Source organism: Oryx dammah, unplaced genomic scaffold (genome assembly GCF_014754425.2).
Source record: "Oryx dammah isolate SB20612 unplaced genomic scaffold, SCBI_Odam_1.1 HiC_scaffold_24, whole genome shotgun sequence".
Classification (NCBI taxonomy): domain Eukaryota; kingdom Metazoa; phylum Chordata; class Mammalia; order Artiodactyla; family Bovidae; genus Oryx; species Oryx dammah.
The window spans coordinates 28,797,902-28,822,998 of NW_024070208.1; the positions used below are offsets into that span (position 1 = coordinate 28,797,902).

At 40.9% G+C, this 25,097-nt stretch overlaps 2 protein-coding genes across 5 annotated transcripts in view; both read right to left on the reverse strand.

The window, feature by feature from the left end:
* The window catches only part of FRY (FRY microtubule binding protein), a 323,252-nt gene that overhangs the window by 90,331 nt on the left and 207,824 nt on the right, over positions 1 to 25,097 (reverse strand). For all 4 annotated transcript variants that reach the window (XM_040267100.1, XM_040267099.1, XM_040267101.1 and 1 more), the window contains 11 exons: positions 17,309 to 17,567; positions 15,538 to 15,720; positions 13,156 to 13,242; positions 9,606 to 9,865; positions 8,944 to 9,133; positions 7,902 to 8,026; positions 5,706 to 5,763; positions 4,308 to 4,399; positions 3,501 to 3,673; positions 2,237 to 2,397; positions 224 to 334 (listed from right to left, as the gene is read on the reverse strand). In XM_040267100.1, the coding sequence (XP_040123034.1) occupies positions 224 to 334; positions 2,237 to 2,397; positions 3,501 to 3,673; positions 4,308 to 4,399; positions 5,706 to 5,763; positions 7,902 to 8,026; positions 8,944 to 9,133; positions 9,606 to 9,865; positions 13,156 to 13,242; positions 15,538 to 15,720; positions 17,309 to 17,567 (1,699 nt within the window). The remainder of the gene's footprint in view (positions 1 to 223; positions 335 to 2,236; positions 2,398 to 3,500; positions 3,674 to 4,307; positions 4,400 to 5,705; positions 5,764 to 7,901; positions 8,027 to 8,943; positions 9,134 to 9,605; positions 9,866 to 13,155; positions 13,243 to 15,537; positions 15,721 to 17,308; positions 17,568 to 25,097) is intronic.
* On the reverse strand, positions 5,053 to 5,481 carry LOC120883137 (60S ribosomal protein L34-like). Its single transcript, XM_040267128.1, has one exon. It carries the CDS (start codon positions 5,439 to 5,441, stop codon positions 5,088 to 5,090), a length of 354 nt encoding a protein of 117 aa, XP_040123062.1. The 5' UTR covers positions 5,442 to 5,481; the 3' UTR covers positions 5,053 to 5,087.

Sequence of the window (25,097 nt, forward strand, 5' to 3'; positions counted from 1 at the left end):
AGACTTTATTTATGGCCTGGTTTATGGTCAACTTTGGTAAATGTTACTATGTTTTTTATTCTGATGCATCATAGTGTAATGTAAGCAACAAACAAGCCTACACTTCTGTGGCTAACGTGTGAAGAGACTGTGTTATGAACCATGCTTAGACATGTCAGTACCAACTGAACCAAGACAAAACAATCAAGACATTTAGAACAACATATTTTTGGCTAGTACTTACTCGTAAATCTTGACAAGCCAGAATGTTGTCAAGCCACTTGTATAGGTAGCCATCTGGGGAAAGGCCCACATTGTCAAACACCGGGCCACAGCACAACACTGCTGACATCGCCTGAAAACAAAACAGAACACAACCTCCAAGTGAGTCCTGCACGACTGATACGCAATTGACTTTAAAACACATACTACCAGATTTATAAACAACAAGAGTCTTTTAGAGCAATGCCAACCCACTCCAGTACTCTTGCCTGGAAAATCCCATGGACGGAGGAGCCTGGTGGGCTGTGGTCCATGGGGTTGCTAGGAGTCGAACATGACTGAGCGACTTCACTTTCACTTTTCACTTTCACGCATTGGAGAAGGAAATGGCAACCCACTCCAGTGTTCCTGACTAGAGAATCCCAGGGACGGCAGAGCCTGGTGGGCTGCCGTCTATGGGGTTGCCCAGAGTTGGACACGACTGAAGTGACTTAGCAGAAGCAGCAGCTTTTAAAGCAGTTATTTCTACAAGATTTTAAAGTATTCCTTAGTAGATTCAAAAAAAAAAAAAATGCCAGATCACCAATTTTGTCTCTTTTTACAACAGTCAAAACTCATGACATGTACTTTTATAATAAATTTTTATAATGTATGGCTGAGATATTCAAAACAAAATGACCATTTCACAGGATTTAAAATAAGCTTACCTTCAGTGATTTCAAGTGAATGAATTCTGCTTATGATAAATATAGCTTTTCAAATTTTGTTTTGATGACAAATATTTGACTAATACACTGAACTCAGAAACTTAACAAATATTTGACTAATGCACTAAACTGGCAAGCTATGAAAAACGTGGAAATAGATAACTATGATTTTAATCAAAGCTAAAGAAAATGAAGAATATAAACTTTAGTTCCTTTGAGGTGGGGAGGAAGCAAGAGAAGGGAAGATCTTTTTTTTTAATGAAAACTTTATTTTATATTAAGCTAGTCAATTAACAATGTTGTGATAGTTTCAGGTAGCTAGCAAAGGGACTCAGCCATCCAGAGAAGGGAAGATCTTGATTTACTCTCTAATCAATAGGTCCAAATGACTGTCAGGGCCATGGCTTATATTAGCTCCACTGAGGCAAAGGTGATTTGACAGTTAGAAACTTCTGATATGTATGACACAGTCAACATACAATTAGTTTTCTAAAGGAAATTACGCTGTAAAGAATCATGGTTCTGAAAATTTTCAACAGTCCTGGTAGTGTAGAAGCTTATTTCTGTGAGTCTTCTACGATGGAAGGAGATTAAAAAGAGAATGTGGCCCTTCACAGGTTTTGAACATGAGGATATATATCTATATCCATATACATTTTAAGTTGGAAGTTAACTGGCAAGGCAGCTACTTAAAGTGAAAGTCACTCAGTTATATCCAACTCTTTGCAACCCCATGGACTATACAGTCCATGGAATTCTCCAGGCCAGAATACTAGAGTGGGTAGCCATTCCCTTCTCCAGGGGATCTTCCCAGCCCAGGGATCAAACCTAGGTCTCCCACATTGCAGGCAGATTCTTTACCAGCTGAGCCACAAGGGAAGCCCAAGAATACTGGAGTGGGTAGCCTATCCCTTCACCAGCAGATCTTCCCGACCCAGGAATTGAACCAGGGTCTTCTGCATTGCAGGCAAATTCTTTACTGACTGAGCTATCAGGGAAAAATAAGCGAAAGCTAAGGTTTTCATACAATAGAAATCTTTAGATGAAAATGGAACCTTGGAAAAGTTCTGCATTTTGAAATTATGAGCAAAACTGGAATACTTACATGAGTATACAGAGATCTCTATTTTGTTCATGTGCAGATATTTCAGAATGTATAGAGTGAGGTTATATATTTATACAGGTGTATATACTTGATTTTTTTTTGCATGTGTTTGTATTTTATCGTGTCATACCATATTATTTATTTTACCCTTATGTAAGGCATGGTTGTTTAAGGAAAGAGATCATCAATCTGACAAGTAGTTCATGAGGCAAAGGTGACCTACCTTTAACGCACAATACTGATATCTTGTAATCTGATGATTTCTGTCACTGTAACGATCCAGGGGAGTGAACATAATGCTGAAGGGTCCTGCCCACTGGCTAAATAAGATGAAAAGATGATGCCTCAGGCTTTGCTGGGGGAAGAGAAATCTTCGGTGGTGAACTAGAGAGAAAACACAGGCTAAGAGTCTACTAGACTGAAAAATACAGTGAATACATTTGACATTGCTATTACACATGATTCTTAAGTTTCAGAGAAAGGAGCAATTTCATTTTCTAACTCAAGACTTCTTTAGGTAATGAAACATGGATTTAAAAAGTCAAGTCTATTTTTCTTTCCTCTCCTAATGTGTCAGTCAACAGCATCTTGTCCCAGAGCAGGAAAACAGAAAATGGATTCCCAGACACTGTTTTCTAAGTAATCTCTAGAGAAACTGCAACATCTTCCACTCAGCTACTTCTTACATATTAAATGTTCTCTTAACTGCTGCTGTGTCTTTAGGAAGAACTGTAAAATACTATGTATAGACTGTCTATTTCAAACAAAAATTCCTTAACTGAGGAAGTTAAATCATAACTTAGGGTCATGAAAAATGAGGAGAATTGGTAATAAAGTTTTACAACATCATGATGTTAAATCACAATGAAAAAGAAGAACAGATGACTTTCAGCTTTTTATAATTATGTCACAAAATTTTAATTACAGTAATCTATTTTTACAAACTATTTTTATTCTCTTTTGCTTCTATTAGATGAAAATGCTTTAGACCCAATTTGTTCTATGAAAAAAATAACATAATCATATTATTATAATTATAATATTAATATAATAAAATGTAATCTATTAACATATATAGAATTCTATATAATGTGTGGATTGGATAGAATCAACAGCAGAAATATTGCTGAGATTATATGTTCACAGATGAGCAAAGTGAGAATGAAAAAAATGAAGCCTCTATGAATGTTCCCTTTGAATTACTTTCTTCTTATAGAAATCACACAGGTTCATTTTCAGATGGGAACCAAAACAAAGAATAGAAATAATCATGAGCACAAAGCCAAACGCAATTCCTATTGTTCCTCTTCCAACTCTGCTGCATGCCCACAATCTGTCCAAGCATATCTTCAAGTATTTCCAAACAAATAAATGAACCCATCCCAGGCCTGCACACAGGTCAGTAGGTTCAAGGAGGAAAACAGTAATGAGGACCACAAATGACACTTCAAGCGTGAAAGGTAATCTGCAGTGATGAATCGCTGTACCTGGAACACGCTGAATCAAGTTGGCAACCATGGCACTAAAATGTGCCCGGATATCTTTAAGAATTTCCACTTCTTTATCATTTTCAGCTTCTAAGAGCATGCGGGTCAGGTCCACGTATTCTAAGAACAAAGCTCCAAGGGCTAAAGTGTCCCGTTCTAAGGCTCCATTGGTGCTGGAAGAAAAGGAAATGACACTTTTAGATGATTAGTCTTGATGTCAAAGTGGTATATGCTCCACAGAAAAGAAGGCTCACTGTCAGAGCTCACACGCTGAATTTGTTCTTGATGTATATGCAACGTATATGAAAAAAACCAAGCTCTTTTGCACTTTTCTAAGTAAAAGTTAAACGTCGTGAGTGTGTGTGTGTGTATATATATATAAAATAAAGAACAGCTAGCGGGAAGCTGCTGTATAGCACAGGGAGCTGAGCTTGGTGCTCTGTGATGACTGAGACGGATGGGATGTGGGAGGGGTGGGAGGCTCAAGAGGGAAGGGATATAAGTATAGTATAGCTGATTCACTTCATTATATAGCAGAAACTAACACAACATTATAAAGCAATTATCCTCCAAAAAAATCCTTTGATAAACCATAATGGAAAATAATAAAAAAAGAATGTGTGTGTGTGTATATATATATGTATAACCAAATCACTTCACTAGACAATAGGAATTAACAACATTGTAAATCACCTATACCTCAATAAAAATGAGAAAAAAAGAAAAGAGAAAGAAAAAAACAAAACAAAATGGGCAAACACATAGGTTTAATGAGCAGAGTTCAATTCAGCATAATTTCCCTCCTACCTGTCACTTATGACCCCAGCATCAGCCAGAAGTTCAAAAATTCGAAGCAGTTGTAGCCTTAACAAGTCTCGCCGTTCTCGGCGTTTTTTGTTCTGTTTAGGAAGAGGTAATATCACTTATAAATGTGGACACAATAATGTCAACTCTGCTTTAAAAAAGAAAGATGTAATCTAGTCATTTTTAATTTTCTAAACACAAAAGACAAAAAAGTACTTTTTTCCTACCTAATCCTTAGAGAAATGCTTGTTATCACAAGCTATAGAGAAACAGATCACAAGTGGGTCAGTAAATATCTGAGCTGGAAATGTTGAGAGTCAACAAGCCTCATTTCCTGGAGGCTCCCAGACACTGCTGAAATACTAAAGCATCAGAAAAAAGTGGAAAAACACTGTGAACACTAATAGTTGCACCAAATCTGGTAACACTGTTCTTGCTCAAACTGCCGGGCTTCTGCTACTTCTTGTATCTTATCTACTTTATGGGAAGCTTCTCTTTTAGTCTTACTCTGTTTAATTTCTTATTCTGCTGCATTATAAGTTTATCCTTTTCAGAGTTCACTTCAGCAAAGATAATGTTGAAGAAAGAGCTTTATACACTAGAGGAAACAAATAATGGTCCTGGTTTCTCAGCTCCTTGTAAAAAAAATAAACTTTCTACAAACCAAAATTCAATCTTAACTCAAAACTTTTGCAAAAAGACTATAATGTCTTAACATACACATGATTATTTAGGTTCCTTTTCTTTCTTTTTTTTTTTATTACTCAAAAATGGTTCATTTTTTTATTTAGCTTTCTGACTCTGTGCTTGTGCTTTCAGTACTTTCACAACGATATTCTGCTCTTCAATAAGGAAAGCACGCTTGATCCTGTCGCGGACATATTTAGCACACATGGAACCACCATATGCTCGGCTGACATGTTTCTTTGTTTTAGACAACCTCATGAGAACTTTTGGTCTCACAGCACGAACCCCTCTAAGTTGGCCTGGGCACACACCACATGCAGATTTTGGTGCTTTCCCAACCTTCTTGGTATAAAGGTAAACAATTCTATTAGCAGGGGTTCGGGACAGCCTGGTTTTGTTAGAGGCTGTATTGTAGGACAGCCTACGACGGTAGGTCAGACGCTGCACCATCCTGAATGCCTCTAGATGCCGTCCCCGGAAGCTAGGTTCCTTGTCTTTCACAAGCTTAGGACTTAAAATCTTTTAAAGCTGGACCCAGATTATACTAAATACTCAAAGAAATAATGAAAATAACCAACATTAAAATAGTAAGATTCATTGTTAAAAGCATGTTAATATGTTTGTACTGTTGATAGCAAACCACTGGGTATGGTTTAAATTTACACTACTGTCCAGATAAACCAAGGCATTAATTATTCAAATTCAATATCTTACCTCTGGCCTTCGTTCCAGAGCCTCTTTCATTAATGGATGAAGTTCTTCTACCAATTCTCTATGAATGAAAAAGGTCAGCATTTAGAATTCATTATTAATTGACACCAACTTTGTCACGATATATAGCCATTCAATCCCCCAAATCTGCTTTTAAAACTTTGCTTCTTACATCCACATCTCCCTGCCTTTCCATGTCCCTGTCATGTGATGAACTAGAAACGGGCAGCGGCCTGCACTTTGTGCGACCAGTCTGACTCCATGCTATGTGCATAATTTGGACTCACTACACATTTGTTGACTTGACTTTGACTTAATATGCTGGAGACTCTATGGCAAAAACCCCTACCTGAACAATTAAGTCAACAACATTTTGTGTTTACTAAATTCAAAGCACTTTCTCACAGGCTGTGGGAATGAAGATTAATAAAATTTTTAATTCAGTTAGAGCAAAAGAAACAGATGAGATGACTATGGTGCCACTTTTGGAATCTGTGCTCAGGGGACTGACTGTCTTAAGAGTTCATTTTAAAATGAAGTCTTTTGGGAATTTCAGAGATAAATTCTTTTATTTGAGCTAGATGATGAATGCACATTTTGGCAAGTATTTCGATATTGAGGTTCTCATCAAAACCTTTTCTCTTATGTAGTAAAAGTAAACAAATTTTTTCATATCGATACATGTCTGATATTACATGTGTATACTTCCATCTGTTCCCATTTGATCAAATTCTCAGCTTTATACCCACTAATCAGCTGTTGTCTTTAGAAACTAACTTCTGAACTGCTTTGTCATAACAGACAGCATTAGGAGGTCTAGCCTGTGGCTAGGTATTTTGTCCATAATCTGCTCCATGTTTGAAAAATCTTGTATTTTCTGGCAGAATATTTTGTACTATTATTAAACACAGGGGGAAGGTAAACTATGGCATTCTCTCCGGACAAACAGAAATCCTGCATCTCATTCCAGATTCCTCTAATACAGATGCTAGAATTTCTCCATCAAAGAAACGGAAATAACACTAATGGTGTCAGTGTTACTAAATAACACTAATAGTCTCCTCATCTAATAGCAATCCTTTATGAAATATTTACTATGTACATTTTTACATTTAATGCCCTCAATAAATCTGTAAGATAGATTCTATAATTATACTCGGTTTTTTTAATTAGAGAGATATAATTTATTTTTATTTATTGTAACAATTTTACCAGTGAGGGCACTGAGACATTAATTTTTCTGCATCCAGGTGGCTGGTAAATTGCATCATCTTTCCTGTCCCTAGGAAAACTGAGAGGGTAAGATGTGCAAAAGAGCCTTAGGTTCTTTGAGACAGACATTAGGTAATTGTCTTTACTATCCTCTTGTAGTATTTCTATATGATGCAGTGTCTTAACCAATCAATCAATAAGTAGTAAAACACTGGTTAACTAGCACTCAAGTAGTCAGAACTCAGTTACATTTTTAAAGGATAAACTCTGAGTCTATACTGTAACATATTTTTCAGTCACTTCTAAAATGTCTCGTTAATCTTTAGTTTTCCAATAAATTTCTCACAGATGCTTGGAGCTTTCCATTTTCTATGTACATCAAAAACTAAGATTTTTTTTTGTCCTTATAGGCTTTTATTGCCAAATAAAATTATGAGAGGCAGCCTAAACTAACATTTTATGAGGATTCTTTGAAAATGCTTTGACACTGCCTCAGATGAAATGGTTATTGGATTAGAGGAATCCAGACAGTGAGACATTGCTGTCCTCTTAAGGCAGACACATCGTCTTATACAAAGACTAGCATGTGTGACATGTCACAGACACCCCTGAAAATATTCTGTCGATGATCAACCTTTGAGAGTCTGTTGTATGAGTGGCTGATGAGCAGACTCTCACTATTTTGATGTTACGGCCTCTAAACAGTCTAGCTAACTGGGGACTGATACTGACTTCATTTAAAGTTATCTAAAACAAAGCCTGTATGTGAGAGAACATTTGAAAGGTAAAATCAGAGTTGCAGTGACTGAAAGTGAAATTTGAGGCAATCGCAATGTCACATGCATGAAAACCCACGAAGACATAGAGGGAACCGTGCAAAGCCTGCAGCCTCTCCAGGCACACACCAACATGCAAACTCAAACTTGAATTAGAAGCAGTAACTATGAGAGCAGGAGTATATACAAATTCAGAACAAGATTACCATACCTGAAGACAAGGGAATTTGTCCTTCCAAATCCTAAAACTAAGGACTCTGTGATCTCAATGCCCTCAAGTCTCATCAAAGGCACCAACTGCTTTAACAGAACGCCCACCGACGGGGTGCCTATGGCCTGAAACAAGTTGATAAAAAGTGAAAAAGAGGTAACATGATAACTGAGGCTTCCTTTAACCAAATGATGATTCCATTATAACAGTTTTCAAGTACTGAACCACATCCCAAGGCACTGCCATCATTTCAGAAAAAAAAAAAAAAAACGAAAATTTAAAAACAACACAATGAATGCAATTTTCATCTGGAACACAAAATCTAAAGAACATTCTTATTATAACAGTCTTCTTAAAAAAAAAAAAAAAACACCAACAAAACTATTTTTTTGAACCACTGAGCCACAGGGGATCTCAGCATTGAAACATGTACATTACCATATGTAAAACAGATGACCAGTGCAAGTTCAAAGCATGACATAGGGTACCCAGAGTCAGAGCTCTGGGACAACCCAGAGGGACAGGGTGGGGAGGGAGGTGGGAGGGGCGTTCAGGATGGGGGGAGGACACAGGTACACTTGTGGCCAATTTATGTTGATGTATGACCAAAACCATCACAATATTGTCAAGTGATTACCCTCCAATTAAAATCAATTAATTGAAAAAACAACTATGTAAATCCACAAAACCATCTTTAACAAGATAATTTAATCAAGACCCAGTTTAAAGGTGAATACTCACTGAGGCGTGAGAGAAATGTGGTATGTGGGGCACCAAATGTCAGGGCACTGATAAATACAAGTCACTCTACCATTTTCAGCAAGTTTCTTAACTTCCCTTTATTTCCAGTTTCCCACTTGTCAGGGGAGGAATAATAAATTATTCACACACACACTCAATGGAATTTAGAAATGTATAGGATGAAAAATCTGATCCCATATACTCCAGATGGCAGGCACAGTGCAACGTGCACTGTGAACTCTAGACAAACAAGCTAAAAAAAAACCTTACAGAATAATTCTTCTGAAGCATGTCATGTCACCTTGTTATCGTAGCTCACTGTACCATCAGGTGTCGTGGCCATTATTTCTGGAGTGGAAGCTCGTAAGTGTCCTGGGCTCATAATACTGGGTTTTGCAACTCCAAAGCAAAGAATAAGGTAGTTTCTCCACAACGTAACGTAGTTGTCTCCGCTGCCGGCCGTGCTGGTTTTCTTGGCATTAATTGGGCTACTAGAAATATGGAGTTGAAAACAAGAGGGAAAACTAAGTTCTGAATTTTAAGGTATCGCTTATTCAACAAAGATTGCTGGGAAGGGCCCCAACTGAGTTGAACAATTACCTGTTCAGGACTGTCTGTCTGGGCAGGGAACGTCTCTATTGGTTGGAGAGTTGAATAGAACTTACTACCCTTTCAACCAGTAAGAAGCTGAGATTCTATAGTCAGATAATCACACTGATGATTAAGGGAGGGAAAAAACTAACTCCAGACATGAACTTTTAACCTGTTTTTACTCAACACTAAGAATTCTGTAGTAGGATGTTCAGAAACTCCTACATTGGCAGTGGGGTTCTTAGCCACGAGCGCCACCTAGGAAGCCCTGTTAGAAGCTAGAGGATTCTATCACGATCTCTAATATAAAATGTCAAAGGGGGAAATGACGGTAAAACAAGCAGAACAGAGGGAAGCGTAGGGGCCCCTTACTTCGGGTCCACCAGGGGCATCACGGACTGCAGCCGCGTGAAGGCGTAGGGCCAGGCGTAGCTGAGGGCAGTGGGGCAGTGCTTGGGCAGGTTCTCCTGCCGGAGGAAGCTGAAGAGGCAGAGCACCCAGGGGTCCTTGACAGACTGGGCGAAAATCCAGACATGGGAAGGGCTCTTCACGTCGTAATGGCTGTTGACCAGGACAGCGTTCCACTCCACCAGCCACTGCAGGTCCACGCTGTGGGTCAAGGGTAGGGTTGCCTGCAGGTGCAAGAGGCAGGCTATGACACGATGCTGAGCTGCAAGGTCCGTGTCCTGGCCTTGGCCCAATGCCTCTTCCTCCACAGTGCTCTGCCCGTCTACCTCTGCCACGGGCCTAGCTTGGAATCTCAAACACCTCCTTCCATGCCCCGCCCCCTCCACCACACCAGACCCGGGCTTGCAGTCATGGTCATTCCTACGTGAGGCTGTGGATAGCAGAAGTGATGTTTCAGTATCACAGAGCCCTGCACACTAGTACCCAGGAGCTGACCGCTAAATACTTGTCAAGCAAATATACGACCTTAGTTAAACTCAACCACAGATGTGCCAAATTACATTTCTGAAAAGCTACTAATCTCTGAGATTTGTGTGTTATTACCTCTGTAATTAGGCTTTTGGGTTTTTGTTTTTGTTTTTTGGCTGTGGCCTGCAGCATGTGGAATCTTAGCTCCTCAACCAGGGATTGAACCTGTGTGTCCTGCAGTGGAAATTCAAGAGTTCTGACCACTGGACCACAGGTAAGCCCTTGTAATTAGTTGTTTTTTTTTTTTAAGCCATGATTTTTGTTTACCTTTCAGTCAGTCAGCTCAGTTGTGTCCGACTCTTTGCTACCCCGTGGACAGCAGCACCCCAGGCCTCCCTGTCCATTACCAACTCCCGGAATTTACCCAAACTCATGTCCATTGAGTTGGTGATGCCATCCAACCATCTCCTCCTCTGTCGTCGCCTTCTCCTCCTGCCCTCAATCTTTCCCAGCACCAGGGTCTTTTCAAATGAGTCAGCTCTTTGTATCAGGTGGCCAAAGTATTGGAGTTTCAGCTTCAACATCAGTCTTTCCAATGAATATTCAGGACTGATTTCCTTTAGGATGGACTGGTTGGATCCCCCTGCAGTCCAAGGGATTCTCAAGAGTCTTTACTTGGACTGAAATACCTTCCCTATGGCTTAGGGAGATGGCTACATGTAATCCCTTTTATGAAGGGCATTTTATTGATGCTTTTTTGAGGTAAAGATACCTACTTATTTTTGTCCTATGATGTCAAGCCAGAATACATTCTAAAACCCTTTGAAAGATGCATGCTACGTGCATGCAAAGCACTTCGGTCCTGTCTGACTCTGTGCAACCCTGTGGACCCACCAGGCTGCTCCTCCTCTTGCCCAGGATTCTCCAGGCAAGAATATTGGAGTGGGTTGTCATTTCCTTCTCCTGGGGATCTTCCCAAGCCAGGGATCGAACCGGTGTCTCTGATGTCTCCTGCATTGGCAGGTGGGTTCTTTACCACTAGTGCCAAAAAGATACCTGTATCTATATTTAATATCTATACATATAGATATATATTTACATATTGATAACACACAGTTTCGTGTATTTCATTAAGTCCAGACTATCAAACTTGAGGAAAGTTTCAAATAATCTAGCTGCCGGGCCAGGAGATAGAATTGCTATTATATCTGTTGGGCACATAAAGTGCTCCATTTTACCTGCAGGGTCTCTGAGTTCCCATGGAGCAGAGGGGTGGCGCAGTGGCCTCCATGGTTAATGGGCCGAAGAGGCACAGCTGCAGCTTCAGAGCCCGAGACTTAAGGCTCCAGCACTGGCTCTGCCCAACGCCAGTGCCTGGGGAACATCTCTGAACCTCCCCCCGCCCCCCGAGCCTCTGTCGGCTTAATTTATGACCTGGAAATGGCAGTGCTGACCTCACCTAGTTTTTAAGTAAATGACATGAGATGAGGGATGTCAAACCCTTGCACAAAGCAGGCGCTGTTTACCCCCATGCCTCTGCTCCCCTTTCTGTGCATCTTCTTACATGCATCCCTGCTGACCTGGTCACCCCGGCTCAAAATTTACATTCTGATAAACACAGAACAAAATCACGTGAACAGAATATGATCTGAAGGGAAACAAGATAAGTATATAAAACAATTACACCTGATGGTCTTATTCAGTGTAAAAGCAATCTGAATTTCTAAATGAAGAGGTGGTGGTGGTCGTTGTTTAGTCCCTAAGTTGTATCTGACTGTGTGTGAACCCGTGGATTGTAGCTTGCCAGGCTCCTCTGTCCATGGGATTCTCCAGGGAAGAATACTGGAGTGGGTTACCATTTCCTTCTCCAGGGAATCTTCCCAGCCAAGGGATCAAACACAGGTCTCCTGCACTGCAGGCAGTTATTTACCACTGAGCCACCAGGGAGGGAGCACTATTCAGTATTACTGTTAAGGTTTGATTGCTTGGCTAAGAGTTTTAGTAATTCCACTAGTTTCAGTAATTACTGTTAATATTACAACCACAAGCAAGAACAGGGCTGCTAAAAATAGGAACCTCTGTTCAACCTTAGTTAGAAAAGCTCACAAATTTATTTATAGCTCTTTGTCAAATATGCTTCTCTTCATTTATAATTATTTGCCTGGAATACACAAGGGGCATCAGCAATGTCAGTTCTACAGATCCGCTCTGCCTCCCTTCAGTCATTTAGCTAAAATCAATCCAAGTCTCATTACTGTGTTATACTGATTTTTTTAAATCAAGTAATTAAAATCCATTTCAATTTCCCTTCTACTTGATCAGAAATTAAAAAGTTGCCAATATGTGCTTTAAAACAAAGACTGTCCAATAAGAATTAATTTAAAAAAATAAAATAAGACAAAGAATGTATTTGTGTAGCAGCTTGTGTCAAGTTCTATTATACTCAGAGTCCAGATATGGTCAAGTTCAGGCCCTAACATACTATATAACTACGGCCTCATCATTTTTGAGTTTCTATTCAAAAAAGAGAATAACTGTGAAAGCATCTTGTAAATTGTAAAGCACCACATTAATACAGGCTATATAGAGCTTTAAGTATAATAAATAAAACCAATTTTTTTAAAGGATCCTGAGCAATTTCTGAAGTTTCAATTTGCAAAATTTTTATCTATCTTTCTCAGACTCAAATTCTGTTTTAAATAATGTTTTTATTTATTTGGCTGCGCCAGGGTTTAGTTGCAGCATGTGGTATCTAATTCCCCAACCAGGATCCAACCTGTGCCCCCCTGCATTGGGAAGGCAGAGTCTTAGCCACTGGACCACGAGGGAAGTCTCACAAATTTTCTTTTAAATTATCTGAAGGTCTCCAGAACTAGTATCTAACAAACTAAGTCTTGTTTTCCTAAGCACATCTGTGTCAGTTTATTAACCTGACATAAAACCCCAGAATTCTTCTACATGGTTTTTTTCTCCATATCTCCTTTCCAGAGAGGCCCAGAGCTTATACTTAAGGATTATCAGCAAGCAGGATCAAACGTGTACTTACTGAATCCGAAACTGCTACATGAATAAAACTTTCGAGGATGGAAGAACTTAGCTGATCCATGACATCAATCATAGGTCTGTCATCGTCCTGAAAGGAAGGGAGGCGATTACTCTCCGTGGGAAAATGAACCCTTCCACCCTCCCCACCGCCTTTGTCCAGCACAGGCAGCAGAACAGCTTGCAAGGTAGTGATAAGGGTTTTCTCACAGAAAAGTGAGTGCCGAGGTGTGAAAGGTAGTGGGTAAAACTCCCTGTGGTTCTGAGTTTAGTCTTACAAGTTTCAGTGGAAGAAAATTAGAGCGCCAACTTGATCTTGTACTGAAGACACTTCAATTTCAAAAACTCATGTACATACACTTATTGAGACTGGATTCTAAACCTTAGGATCACACCTTATTCACTAAAGTGTTCAGGTCGTCATTAATTTTAAGGAATGCAAAAGCCACAAGAGTATGCTTTGCCAGACCATGATAAGGCTACATACTTAAGTCACTGATCTGCTAAAATAACATTAACTGTTGATTGTGATTGAATTTCAGTCCCAAAGAAAGTGCACTGGAGACTGACTGCACCCTCTCTGTGGTCCCTATGTTGGGCACAGCTATTTGGTAAAAGAAGCAAACTGGAAAAAAGCACAAGAGAAAACATCTTACAGGAAATTCTTCTACATGAATAGTACTTATACAATACACATGAACATGTGTATATTTGCCATTCTTTAATATAGAGAGGCTCAGAAATTTGAAATCATTTACTTAGAACCCTTATAGGAACGCTTCGGAATGTCCTTACTTGGAATGTCCTCATTCATATTTGCGCATGAATGAGAATGATTTCAAAAAAGTTGTGGCTGAAAAAAAACAAACAAAAAAACGGATACAGAGAACAGATTAATTGGTTCCCAGGGGTTGGGGGAGGGGTGGCAAAATGGGAAAAGGAATAAAAGAGGTATAAACTTCTGGCTATAAAATCAATAAGTCACACAGATGTAATATACAGCATGGCAACTAGAGTTAACAATACCGTATTGCAAATTTAAAAGTTGCTAAGAGAGTAGATCTTAAAAGTTACCACAAGAAAAAAAAAATCCTGTAGCCATGAGTGGTGATGGATGTTGATTACTTGTTGTGGTGAAAGTTTCACAATATAAACAAGTATGGAATGCTGTACACTTGAAACAAATAATGTTGTATGTTGCTTGTATCTCAATAAAAAAATTTACCTAAAAAGACCAGCTGTGGCTGGTTAAAGAAAGTACCATATGAGAAGCATACTTAACACAGCTTGATGAAGTAGCAAAGAACCTGGGCTTTAGAGGCATATATAAATATGGTTTTCAATTCTAGCCCTGCCACATCCTAGCTGTTGATTTTAGGTATGACATTTAACCTCCCTAAACCTCACTCTAAGAATACGTGCAATGGGAACAAAAACAGTATTGATTCTCAGGTTCTTGTGAGATTATACCTGAGGTTATTCTCAGGTAATTATCAGCCTCACAATAATAATGATCATTACTACTATAGAGACTTAATGAAGGCTTATCAAAATACATCATGTCCTAAGAGACCCATTCACTAGATCCCAGAGATGTCCTAAAGTACATCAGAAAGCTTGCTGTAGAAATGTGAGCAGAAAGGACTGCGATACATTTGAAAATATTTTGTAAAGACAATGATCATTTTGAGGAGGATCATAAAACCAAGATTAGTGATTAAAAACAAGGAAATGGAAAGTAGCATTTTTTAAAATAAGCATATGAAGTATGTCCTTCTTTCATCAACTTATGGATAGGGTTTGGCCACCTGTGCCTTAACCTTACCCCTTAACCTAAACAAGGGCGTAAGCACTTGACCAAGTGTAGAAGACTAGCTGGAGACGATCATTAATTAATTAATTAATCAGCTCATTTCTCTTGTCTCAAGAGGACATGTTTTCTTGTGATGCCATTTTTGTACCACTATTGAGATTAAACAACTTTCAGTAAGCTAGAATGTTTGATACTTTGCTCATTCTAAACGGAATGCACTGTTTTCTCAAGTTCATTCTCTATTATAAATGTAACAACAACTTCTTAATTCTACGTACACTGAACATTATGAAAGAAAATGTTCTGTTACTGAATTATAAGATTCACTCCTTCCCAAAGCATCATCATGTAGAAAATCAGGAATGGTCTATTCTATTGCCCACAGAATATATAACTTAGTTCCTGCAGATCAAGAGTACGATTTCACAATTAAAAACCCACCCTCTTTCAAAAATTTTTTGTTGACATCATGTGACATGAAAGTACCTAAAATAGTAATGTATTCTTTACAGTTTTTAAACTTTGAAACTGTTGAAAGATATGAATTGGAAAATTCAGAAAAACAATCCATACCTCAGGCTGACCCAGAGCGACAAATAAAGCTCGAATTTCCTTGAGTATTAAAACAGACAGTTTGCGTGTGGCCACCTGGAAACTGCAGAGTAAAACCAGGGCAAAACCTTCCACAGCATGGAGTACGCTGCAGTGGGGACCTCGCTCCGACTGGATTCGGTGGCTGGAGCCATTGGCAATTAGCTGTCGCGCAATGAAAAAAAAATTCTATGTTCAGAAAAACAACAGTGGAAGAAGTCGCCACTTGTCTATGTACGTCTGGCACATTTGACCTTGTAATACTAACATAAATTACACCGGCTTAGAACCAGACATGTCTATGAATTCATTATTATTCATGAAATATCACAGGTCCCTTTTTGTTTTCAGACCACTTACTGCTTTGGAGTATCATCAACCCTCTGGTAGTTCTAAAGAGGAATACCTTTTCAAAGACTATTAGTAAGAATAAAAACCACTTCCATCCACACCATTGGAGATGACCCTGTATATTTAAAGTGACCTAATTTGGTTTCACTTAAATTCTCTATAGTGATTTCTCTATTTTAGTTACTATTAAACTGAAGTTTCAAACACTGACTTTCTAATCAGATTTGGTGACCTGTTTTCACATTAGTTTTTAATCTGGGTTTTGCACGTTAAGGGTTCTGAAAGTTCCCAAACCAAGTGAGTCTAAAACAAGAGCAAGCAGACAACGGGGCAGATTCCGCCTTCATTTCCAGCTTCCCTTCATAAGCATATGCAACCCTTGTTTTCCTCCTTGTCATCTTTTGGTGAGTGTAGGACACAAGGATGGAGAAATGCCCTGAACCTGCTCTCTGAGGCCAGCCCATCTGGGATCTAAATATTCTCATACTTCCTGAGCCTTGACATTCCGCAGACCCTCAGTTAAGCTCTTCTGCAGCCAGGCAGTTCCTCTATGGGCTCACTGCCAGTGCCAAGCCATGCTGCCTGGGTTCTCCTCTGATTACACTCCTCCTCAGTGTAAATGAGGAATGCTCTTCAAAATGGTATCATTATTTTTTTACCATTCAGGTTTGAGGCATGAAAGAATAAAGAAACCACAAGGCTACTTTCTTCTCTGGATAGTGGAGAAAGCAACTAGTTTGTGGCTGACTAGGGACAAAAGAAACTGGTGGGCAGCTGACTTTTATATATCCACACCCACATCTAACCCTATATCCATACTCATAGCTATACTCATATATGCTTTAGATTCATATCCACATCAACCTCTATAATGCACATCCAACTCCATGTTTATACTTATATTCATATGCCTTAGACTCATACCCGTATCTAATCCATATCTGCTCTAGATTCATATCCATATCTAGACCCATACACACATTCATGTCCAGTTCTAAATGCTAACTCATATCCACGTTCAGCTCTAGACCCATATGCATATCTAGGTACCTATCCACACCTAGATCCGTGTCCACATCTGCAGCTAGATCCACATCCACCTCTACTATCTCTTCCCTATGGTCATCTGCTCATACAAACAGATTTTGAAACCCAATTCTCTGAAAGAAAACAACTTCTACTTTCTAAATGCCTTGTTAATATGTCTAACCTTATGTGATATAATCATGCCCTGAGTTTCTTGGTCACAGATTAAGCAGATGGAAAAACTCAGGGTCACCCCTTGAAGAAAGTTCCTAGACGGCTGAAAATAAGAACCCAGAAGGTTCTCTGGGCTGCCACTTATATATATACACGTACTCTGGAAAAGAACATCAATTAATGGGAAGAGCGTGAAAATTACCTCCGCATTTCTGATTTTGTTGGCCTGTTCGTAGACTTTTCCTTGCGTTTGTATGACCAGCTTCCACTGGGTGAGCAGCTGGAGCAGGAGCTTGAGGGACGAATCAAGGAGTGTGTGATGCATGTCATTTACTTCCCGAAGCAGGAAGTTGGTGAAGCCAAAGAGGACGTCTTCCCTCCAGTCTGAGAAGTCAACAAGTAAACCCTGAAGAGAGTTTTGGGCAATATGTCGCAGCTCATCATCCATATGAATAGAGAGCCTGTAAGATGAATAAAGACAATGACGTCATTTAGTAGTTTTTCTTCTACAGCTATAAAGGAACACATGTAGGGCTCTGCTTTTATCTGTGTCTGAAAATGGGTTACCCTCACCTAACATGACAGTTTTCACTCAGCTCCCCTAATGTTAACATCTTATGTAACCATGGCAGTTGATTAGAACTAAGATGTTAACGTCGGTTTGATGCTATTAACTAAAATACAGATTTTATTCAGATTTTACCAGTTTTCCATTAATGTCCTTCCTGTTTCAGAATGCAATCCAAGGCACCATGTTGCTTTTAGCTGTATATACTTTTTAATACATTACTGACTATAAAATAAGCTCTAATAGTATCAAAGCTTACCACTCTTCAAGATGGTACTGGAGGGACTCGTCCAGAAGTTGAGTGAAAATGAACAATTAAAAGTTAGGTCAGTTATCCTCAATTGGTTTTGCCCCCACCAAGGGATTTTTGGCAATGACTAGAGACATTACTGGTTGCCCCAACTTGGGAGGGTGCTCCTGGTATCTGTGTAGAGGTAGAAGCCAAGGGTGCTGCTAAACATCCTACTGCACAGGACGATGCCTATGACAAAGAACTATCTGGCCTAAAATGCTGACAGTCAGCAGCTTATTCTACGAGCAGTATTCCATGTTACGGCTATATCATAGTTTCATATTCACCCTGAATGGCATAAGGATAGTTTCTGTGTTTTGATTATAAGAAATAAAGCTTCTATCAACATTCATGTAAAATAAAATGCTGATAATGCCAGAGTTGAGAAATCTTGAGTTTGTCAACTGAAGAATAAGTGTATTTGTGATTTAAGCTAGAACACGATAATATTAAATCTCAACAGTGGTATGCAGCATTAGAGCTAACATCACTCTTTTACAGAGTTACTCATTCACTTATTTAATATACACACATTTTGAGGCCCTCCTAAGATTCAGCCCTTAGATTGGCTGTATTTACCGGGTAGAGTGTTAGCTAGAGCGAGGCGTGAGACAGGCCTGGAGAGGGAGGAGGGGCGGTTCAGTAGAGGGTCTGTGGGCCACCCAAGGAGGTGACATAGCACCAAGAGGTTAAGCGTGTGCACCCTGGAGTCAGAGCACCTGATCGCTGTCTTTGCCTCTGTTACGCACAGCTATGCGACCACGTGCTGGTTGCTGAACCTCTCATCCTCTGAGCCCCAGTCAGGAGACTGGGATAACAGCTTTATGTGTATCTCCTAAGACTGCTGTGAGCTCCTGAGACGATCCACGCAGTGTTGAACACCACACCAAGCATGGAGTACATGTGAGCACCTGGTGCGTGGGAGCTCTTATTACGAGAAGAAAATGAATGGATTCTGAAAGTTACAGGGGGAAGTAACAGGATGAGGCTCACATCTGAGGGGGAAAAAAGTTAGGCAGGAATACGGAGGGTGCCTTGAAGAGGTCACAAGACTAAGGGCAGAGACCATCTGGGAGGTCATTACAGTGACTCAGGCACCAAGTGGCGGGGGCCTGACCCAAGGAAGAGAATATGCGAGGAAGGGAGAGATGGAGAGTAAAGATACCTAGGATATAGAATTTCCAGGGCTCAGCAGCCTGGAAGTGTTTAGTGTTCAAGAAGAAGGTGGCCGAGTCAACAGGGGCCCCCATTAAGTAGAACATAATATCCTCAACCAATAGAAAAAGAAATTGTGAACCAGAGTGGTTAAGGAACTTTCTCAAAGTCCAGGATTCCAGCTCAGGACTTCTCATCTTTAATGCAAAGTCTTCTCCACAAAACAGGTCTGGAACAGTTACGTATTTTTGAATAGACAGTATTTCAAAAACTTAATATGGAATATCCTTATTCTCTAGAGCAGGGGTTCCCAGCCTTCGGGATCTAATGCCTGATGATCTGAGGTGGTGCTGATGTAATAACAATAGATACAAAATACACAATACATGTAATGAGCTTGATTCATCCTGAAACCACCTCCCTGCCCATCGACCCCTCTGTGGAAAAACTGTCTTCCATGAAACTGATCCCAGGTGCCAAAAAAGTTGGGGACCGCTGCTTTAGAGCATGAAGTACACTAATTGGCCCAAATTTGACCAGATAACCAGGCAAAAGCTCATTCATAAGCAGGAAAGATGTATTTTTCTGTTCCAAAAGTAAGTCAAGTTCTACAAAGATGCTGAGAAGGAAAAGCTAATTCTTCAGGGCAAACTTGCTATTAAATCTGCAATTATCAAGCAGATCACAGTTGCTAAAAGAACACACAGAGGTCTTAAACCTGGGGCTTCTGATTAAGGACTAAGGAAGGACATCACAAACTTCCTTTGTATTTCAATCCATTTCTGTTATAGAAACCACCCAGTTTGTGCTATTTTATTATATCTAAGAAACCAGGCAAGCATTTCTTTAGAGTCAAAGTCAAGAAAAAAACCATGGCATGGTCCATTTAGATGAAGCTTTTAAGAAGTCCCAGTACTTTCGGATTTCCAGTGAGACTCACTCTACTCTTCATCTCTCTTTGTCACCATTCACAATTTGCAATCTGGAATCTGTCTTCATTTTAAACTGACAGTGTGGATCATAATAAGGACTCTGAGAGCCTGAAGTTGGTGCAGCCCTTGCTATTTTTGGTGACCACTGCTCTTGAAATAATGCTATTCACATGCTTGACTGGTGAAAACACTCAAAAACATTCCTGGAGTACAGACAGACAGGACCAGGGAGGGGAGAGAGCTTTGGGAATAAAAGGCTCAGTTGATAACAGGAGTGGAATGTTTGTGGAAGAAAAAGGTCCAGTGTCACGGAACCGAGATGGGGTGAAAATAACATACCAAGGCAAGACTGAGTGGCAGCAGGTGAGAGAGAAGAGGAAGATGCTGCGAGAAGGGTTGGGGTCCCCTCACCCCCGCATCGTTCCTTGGAGAGCCTGAGTATGGAGCTGTGTGATCACATACAACTGCTGCTGCTTCCACCCAGAACTTTCTCATTTTCACTTCTGTTAGATTTTTAACCAGATAATCACAGCATCATCTTGTGAAGCACACGGGATTAAATATTATAAAAGAGAAAGTGGGAAGAAGAGTTTAGCTGACTAAAAAGGAAAGAAGACTCAGAGGTAAACGAGAAAGATGCTCAGCCACCCTGAGGATGCAGGAAGTGCCGGGAGGCTGTTGGTGCTGGCCGACCTACTCGCAGCCTCCTGGTCCAGTGAGTGAGGAGTGGCTGAGGGGAGGGCGCCCCAAAGCCCGGCAGGGCCAGCCCACTGAGAAACCAGAAAAGGATGGGTTCTTGCCTGTAACATAAACACCTGTGATTACAATAAACGACAGTCCTGTGAGAATCTGGAGGCTGCGACTGAGAGAGCAGAGCGACTTTTAGAGAAGGCAACTCAGGAAGTCTGACCAGCTTGGGGGACCTGAGGGAAAATTTCTAAGAAGCTGATCTGGTTTCCAGGAGCCGAAAATGGGGTCACAAGTATATGGTTACACACAAGATCACCGACAGGGCTTGAAAGGACTCCACCGTGACACAGGAGTCAAGCACACCCAAAAAACCGCTACTGCCAACGTCAGCTGCGTGTGTCATCCCTCGTCCCCCTCTCCACTGGCAGCTGGCACGGGGTGCAGGGACCAGAGTGGTCTGATTCAACAGGTGGCCACGGCCAGTGGTCCCGAGGCCCTGCCTGGAGTCAGGGGTGCAGGTCAGGGGTGCAGTGTGAGCGCTATGCTGAGTAAGGATGTGGGTAAAGTGGGGAAAACCCAGAGCCTGAGCAAGGCTGCCTTCTTTGTTGGTCAGACCAGACAAACCACTGAACCAAAAATACTTCCATAAAGGTGAGCTCCACTTCAGGTGGAGTTGGCTCTTCAGTCGCTTTGAAGAGTTTTGTTGCTGGAGGTTCGCTGGGAGCGACTGCAAATTCACAAACTACACCCAGAAGAAAAGCTCCATTAGGAAGGACAGCCTCCTTTCAACTCTGGCAGGACCGACCAAAGGTTATCAGACATATGAGGGACCTGCTGGCCCACAACATCACCAAGGGCAGAAGGGGAAGAAACGGTTGAGAAGGGAAAGCCCAGAGGGAGACCAGGGTTTCTAAGAGGAGCGACACATGCTAACAAGTGGACTGTTAACCTCTGCAACGTTCACACCAGAAGCAGCGGAAATTTCCTCTCTAAGGTGTGAAGAGAATGAGCTTCCACTATGTACAGTATTTTGAACTACATCTCAATTAAAATGCAGATAGAAGATGAAGTGGTCTAACAAGGACCTACTGTGTAGCACTGGGAACTCTGGCCTGTATGGAAGGGGAGCTTGAGGGAGAATAGAGACATGTATAATACATGTAATGTGTGGCTGAGTCTCTTCCCTGTTCACCTCAAACTGTCACAAACGTTGTCTGTTTATTGGCTATACTGTTTAGTTGCCAAGTCTTGTCTGACTCTTTGCGATCCCACAGACTGCAGCCCGCCAGGCTCCTCTGTCCATGGGATTTCCCAGGCAAGAATATTGGAGTGAGTTACTATTTCCTTCTCCATAAGTGGCTATACCCCGGTACAAAATAAAAAGTTAAAAAATAGTAAGATAAAATTATAAAGTAAAAAAAAAAAGATTAAGGGGTTTATCAAGGCAGTGTGTTCTCACCTGGCTACTCAAAACAGCCACCCTCTGCTATATACACACAGGCTAAAGAACCAATGATGAATGGTAAATTTAAGTATTTTTCAGATACTACCAAAGGTGGAATTGTGAATGCATGACCTCAAAGTTCTACCAACTGAAAAGAGACACTGCATAAAATGTGCATAAATTGCATAAAACCAATGACATCTGCCACGTCCATTCTGCTTCAGGAAAATTCTGTAAATTTGAGCAACCGACTTTTACTCTTCTGAAATTCAAGCTCCTTGTCTGAAAATAGGAATGAACGTGTGCCCACTTTCCTACATCATGTATATGAAACTGTACACTGTGGCATCGTACGTTATTCAGATTCAAAGATGCCTAAAAATAATAACTAACATTTGCTCAGAGCTTACTGCGTTCTAGCCCTGATGTTAAGTGATTTGTATGCATTGTTTAATTCTCACAAGACTATTTCATATTTTTGAAAGGAGGGTCAGCAAACCCTGAATGCAACTAGAGTGCTACAGGAAGTGACAAAGGAGCCTGTGGACTGTTGGGTGGACAGGTCCTTCCTGTTGTCAAGGGCAGAGCAGGAAACATTCGGGAGGTGAAAGAGAAAAAAGATGGCAACTGCCAAGGAGAAGAGTAAGCTCTCCCTTCTTTGCTTGTGGCTCAGACAGTAAAGAATCCACCTGCAATGCAGGAGACCAGAATTTGATCCCTAGGTTGGGAAGATCCCCTGGAGAAAGGAAAGGCTACCCATACGAGCATTCTGGCCTAGAGAATTTCATGGACAGAGAAGCCTGGCGGGCTACAGTTCATGGAGTTGCAAAGAGTTGGACACCACTGAGCAACCAACACTTTCACTTTTCACTTTGACTTGAATTGCTGGGAAGGGAGCCTCTAGAGGACAATCCTTAAAACTCCTGTCACTAAAAACTGACACTTGCCATCTACCTCTACAAAGATTAAATTATGAGCCATTGCAGCTGCTGACCTTCAACACCTTCTGAAAGAAGTTCAGGATGGAGATCAGGAATGAGGCACACTGTGCTCTGGGAAAAACTGGTAGAGCAGGCCTTCAGGTAGTAAGAAAACTCAGGAGAAGATTTTATGAGCCTAATTCTTATATCTCCTCATATCTAGAAAAGCACGAAAATCCATCATGGTGACATGTGCTCCTCATGAATAGCAACTGCCTTCAGGAGACTAGCAGAAACCTGCAAAAAATATATGCTCGATTTTGCGTATTTCCCCTTCACTGAAATCACATATATACTTGACCTTCTCCCGACCTCTTTGGAGCAGTTTCTCAGAGCTGTCTGAAATGCTGTCTCCCGGGCTACAGCCCTTACTTTGCCCCCGGTAAAACCTAACACAAATTTCACCCCATATCAGTATATATATATATATTTTTTCAGTCGACACTCATTCAGGGAACTGAGCTGTGAGGGGCAGCAGAGCCTGCATGAAAGTTCATTTGCCAATTATGAAGCAAACCAAGTTTTTCTCTGGTAAAAATGTACCATGGATGTGACCACAAGACTGTGAAATAAAAGGGCTCACAGCTCTCGGATGAGACCGTGTCAGAAGTCAACTGAATCCAAATGTGACTGGACTGTAGGGGAATAGAGTGAGTGAAGGCTTGGAACCCACATTTACTGCTCTTCAGCTTCTTCACTTCTGTCCTGTGACCTTCTTGAGAGCTGAAGGGGATCGTTTTCTCAGAGGTTAATGGACCCAGTGTGAGGGCCAGCTCTCTGAGTTATCCTTCCCCTGAGAGAACAGCCTCCAGCTTCTTTTGAAGCTTATGAAAAAGGCCTCTTCACAGGCTTCCCATATAAGTCCAGTCATCTTCTCGACTTCACCCCGAGACTTGAACTCTCAAGAATATTTATTTGTTCTTTCCCCTCATAAAAACAGGACCCATTGCTTTGGGCTCTGTAAGAATGTACACAATAATAAACACAATACACTATAAATAGCATTGCCATTCCAACCACGTCTGACAGAATTCCCTCCTGACATGCCAGGCACGGAGGGTCTGCAGACCCAGGCGTCACTGGACGCTATCAAGGTGATTCCAGAGGTAAGAGTCTCCCACTCAGATTTACAGCAAAAGAGCACTAGAGATGTTACCAAAAGGCTGCATGACATTAAAAACTTAGCATTTCAAAGGGCTTGGTTACATAATCATCACCAATTAGAAAGTCACTGAAATAAGTGAACTTTGCTTCTACTTCAGTTTAACTGATAGCTGTCTTTTCCCTGTTGACATTTTCTTTCAGATGAACCAAATGCTGCCAGGTTGTCTGTGAGCCCTCTCAACAGGCTTGTGAGAAAAGACAGGCTGAGGGGTTAAATACTTCGTCTAGATCACTTGGCTAGTCAAATGGCAAAGCAGAGAAGCAAAATTCAATATTTCCCAAGGAAATCAGTATTGTTCCCATTTGGGGGCACCTCCCCTACAACTTTCAAGATGCTGGCCCCTCATTCTCTTGCCTGGAAAATTCCAGGGACAGAGGAGCCTGGCGGGCTACAGTTCACGGGGTCACAAAGAGTCAGACACAGGTTCAGTTGAACCTGAGTGGCCACGGAGAGCGGTCTTTTGTTCCCTGATTCCACACTGCCCCTGAAGCCCTCTTACTCAGCGCCTCTCTTCTGTGGAAATATTAAGACTGGTCTTCTGGTCACACCACCCTCCCCACTGCTGTTTATGGCAAATGGACAGGCTGCACCTCTACATTTTGGGGTGACTTTGGCACTTGTCTCACAGCTTTTCTTTACAGTCAGTCTTTGCCATCACACTGGGAGACTCCGTATTAGCCTGGATGGTCCTTGAGAGTATCTTGGTCTCTTTCTTCCTTGGCTCCTCCCACCTCCAAATCACCATGTTTATCATGCACTGGGAAT

Bases quoted from the DNA above. Each gene is read 5' to 3' on its own strand.
- LOC120883137 (XM_040267128.1), bottom strand. From the start codon at position 5,441: ATGGTGCAGCGTCTGACCTACCGTCGTAGGCTGTCCTACAATACAGCC.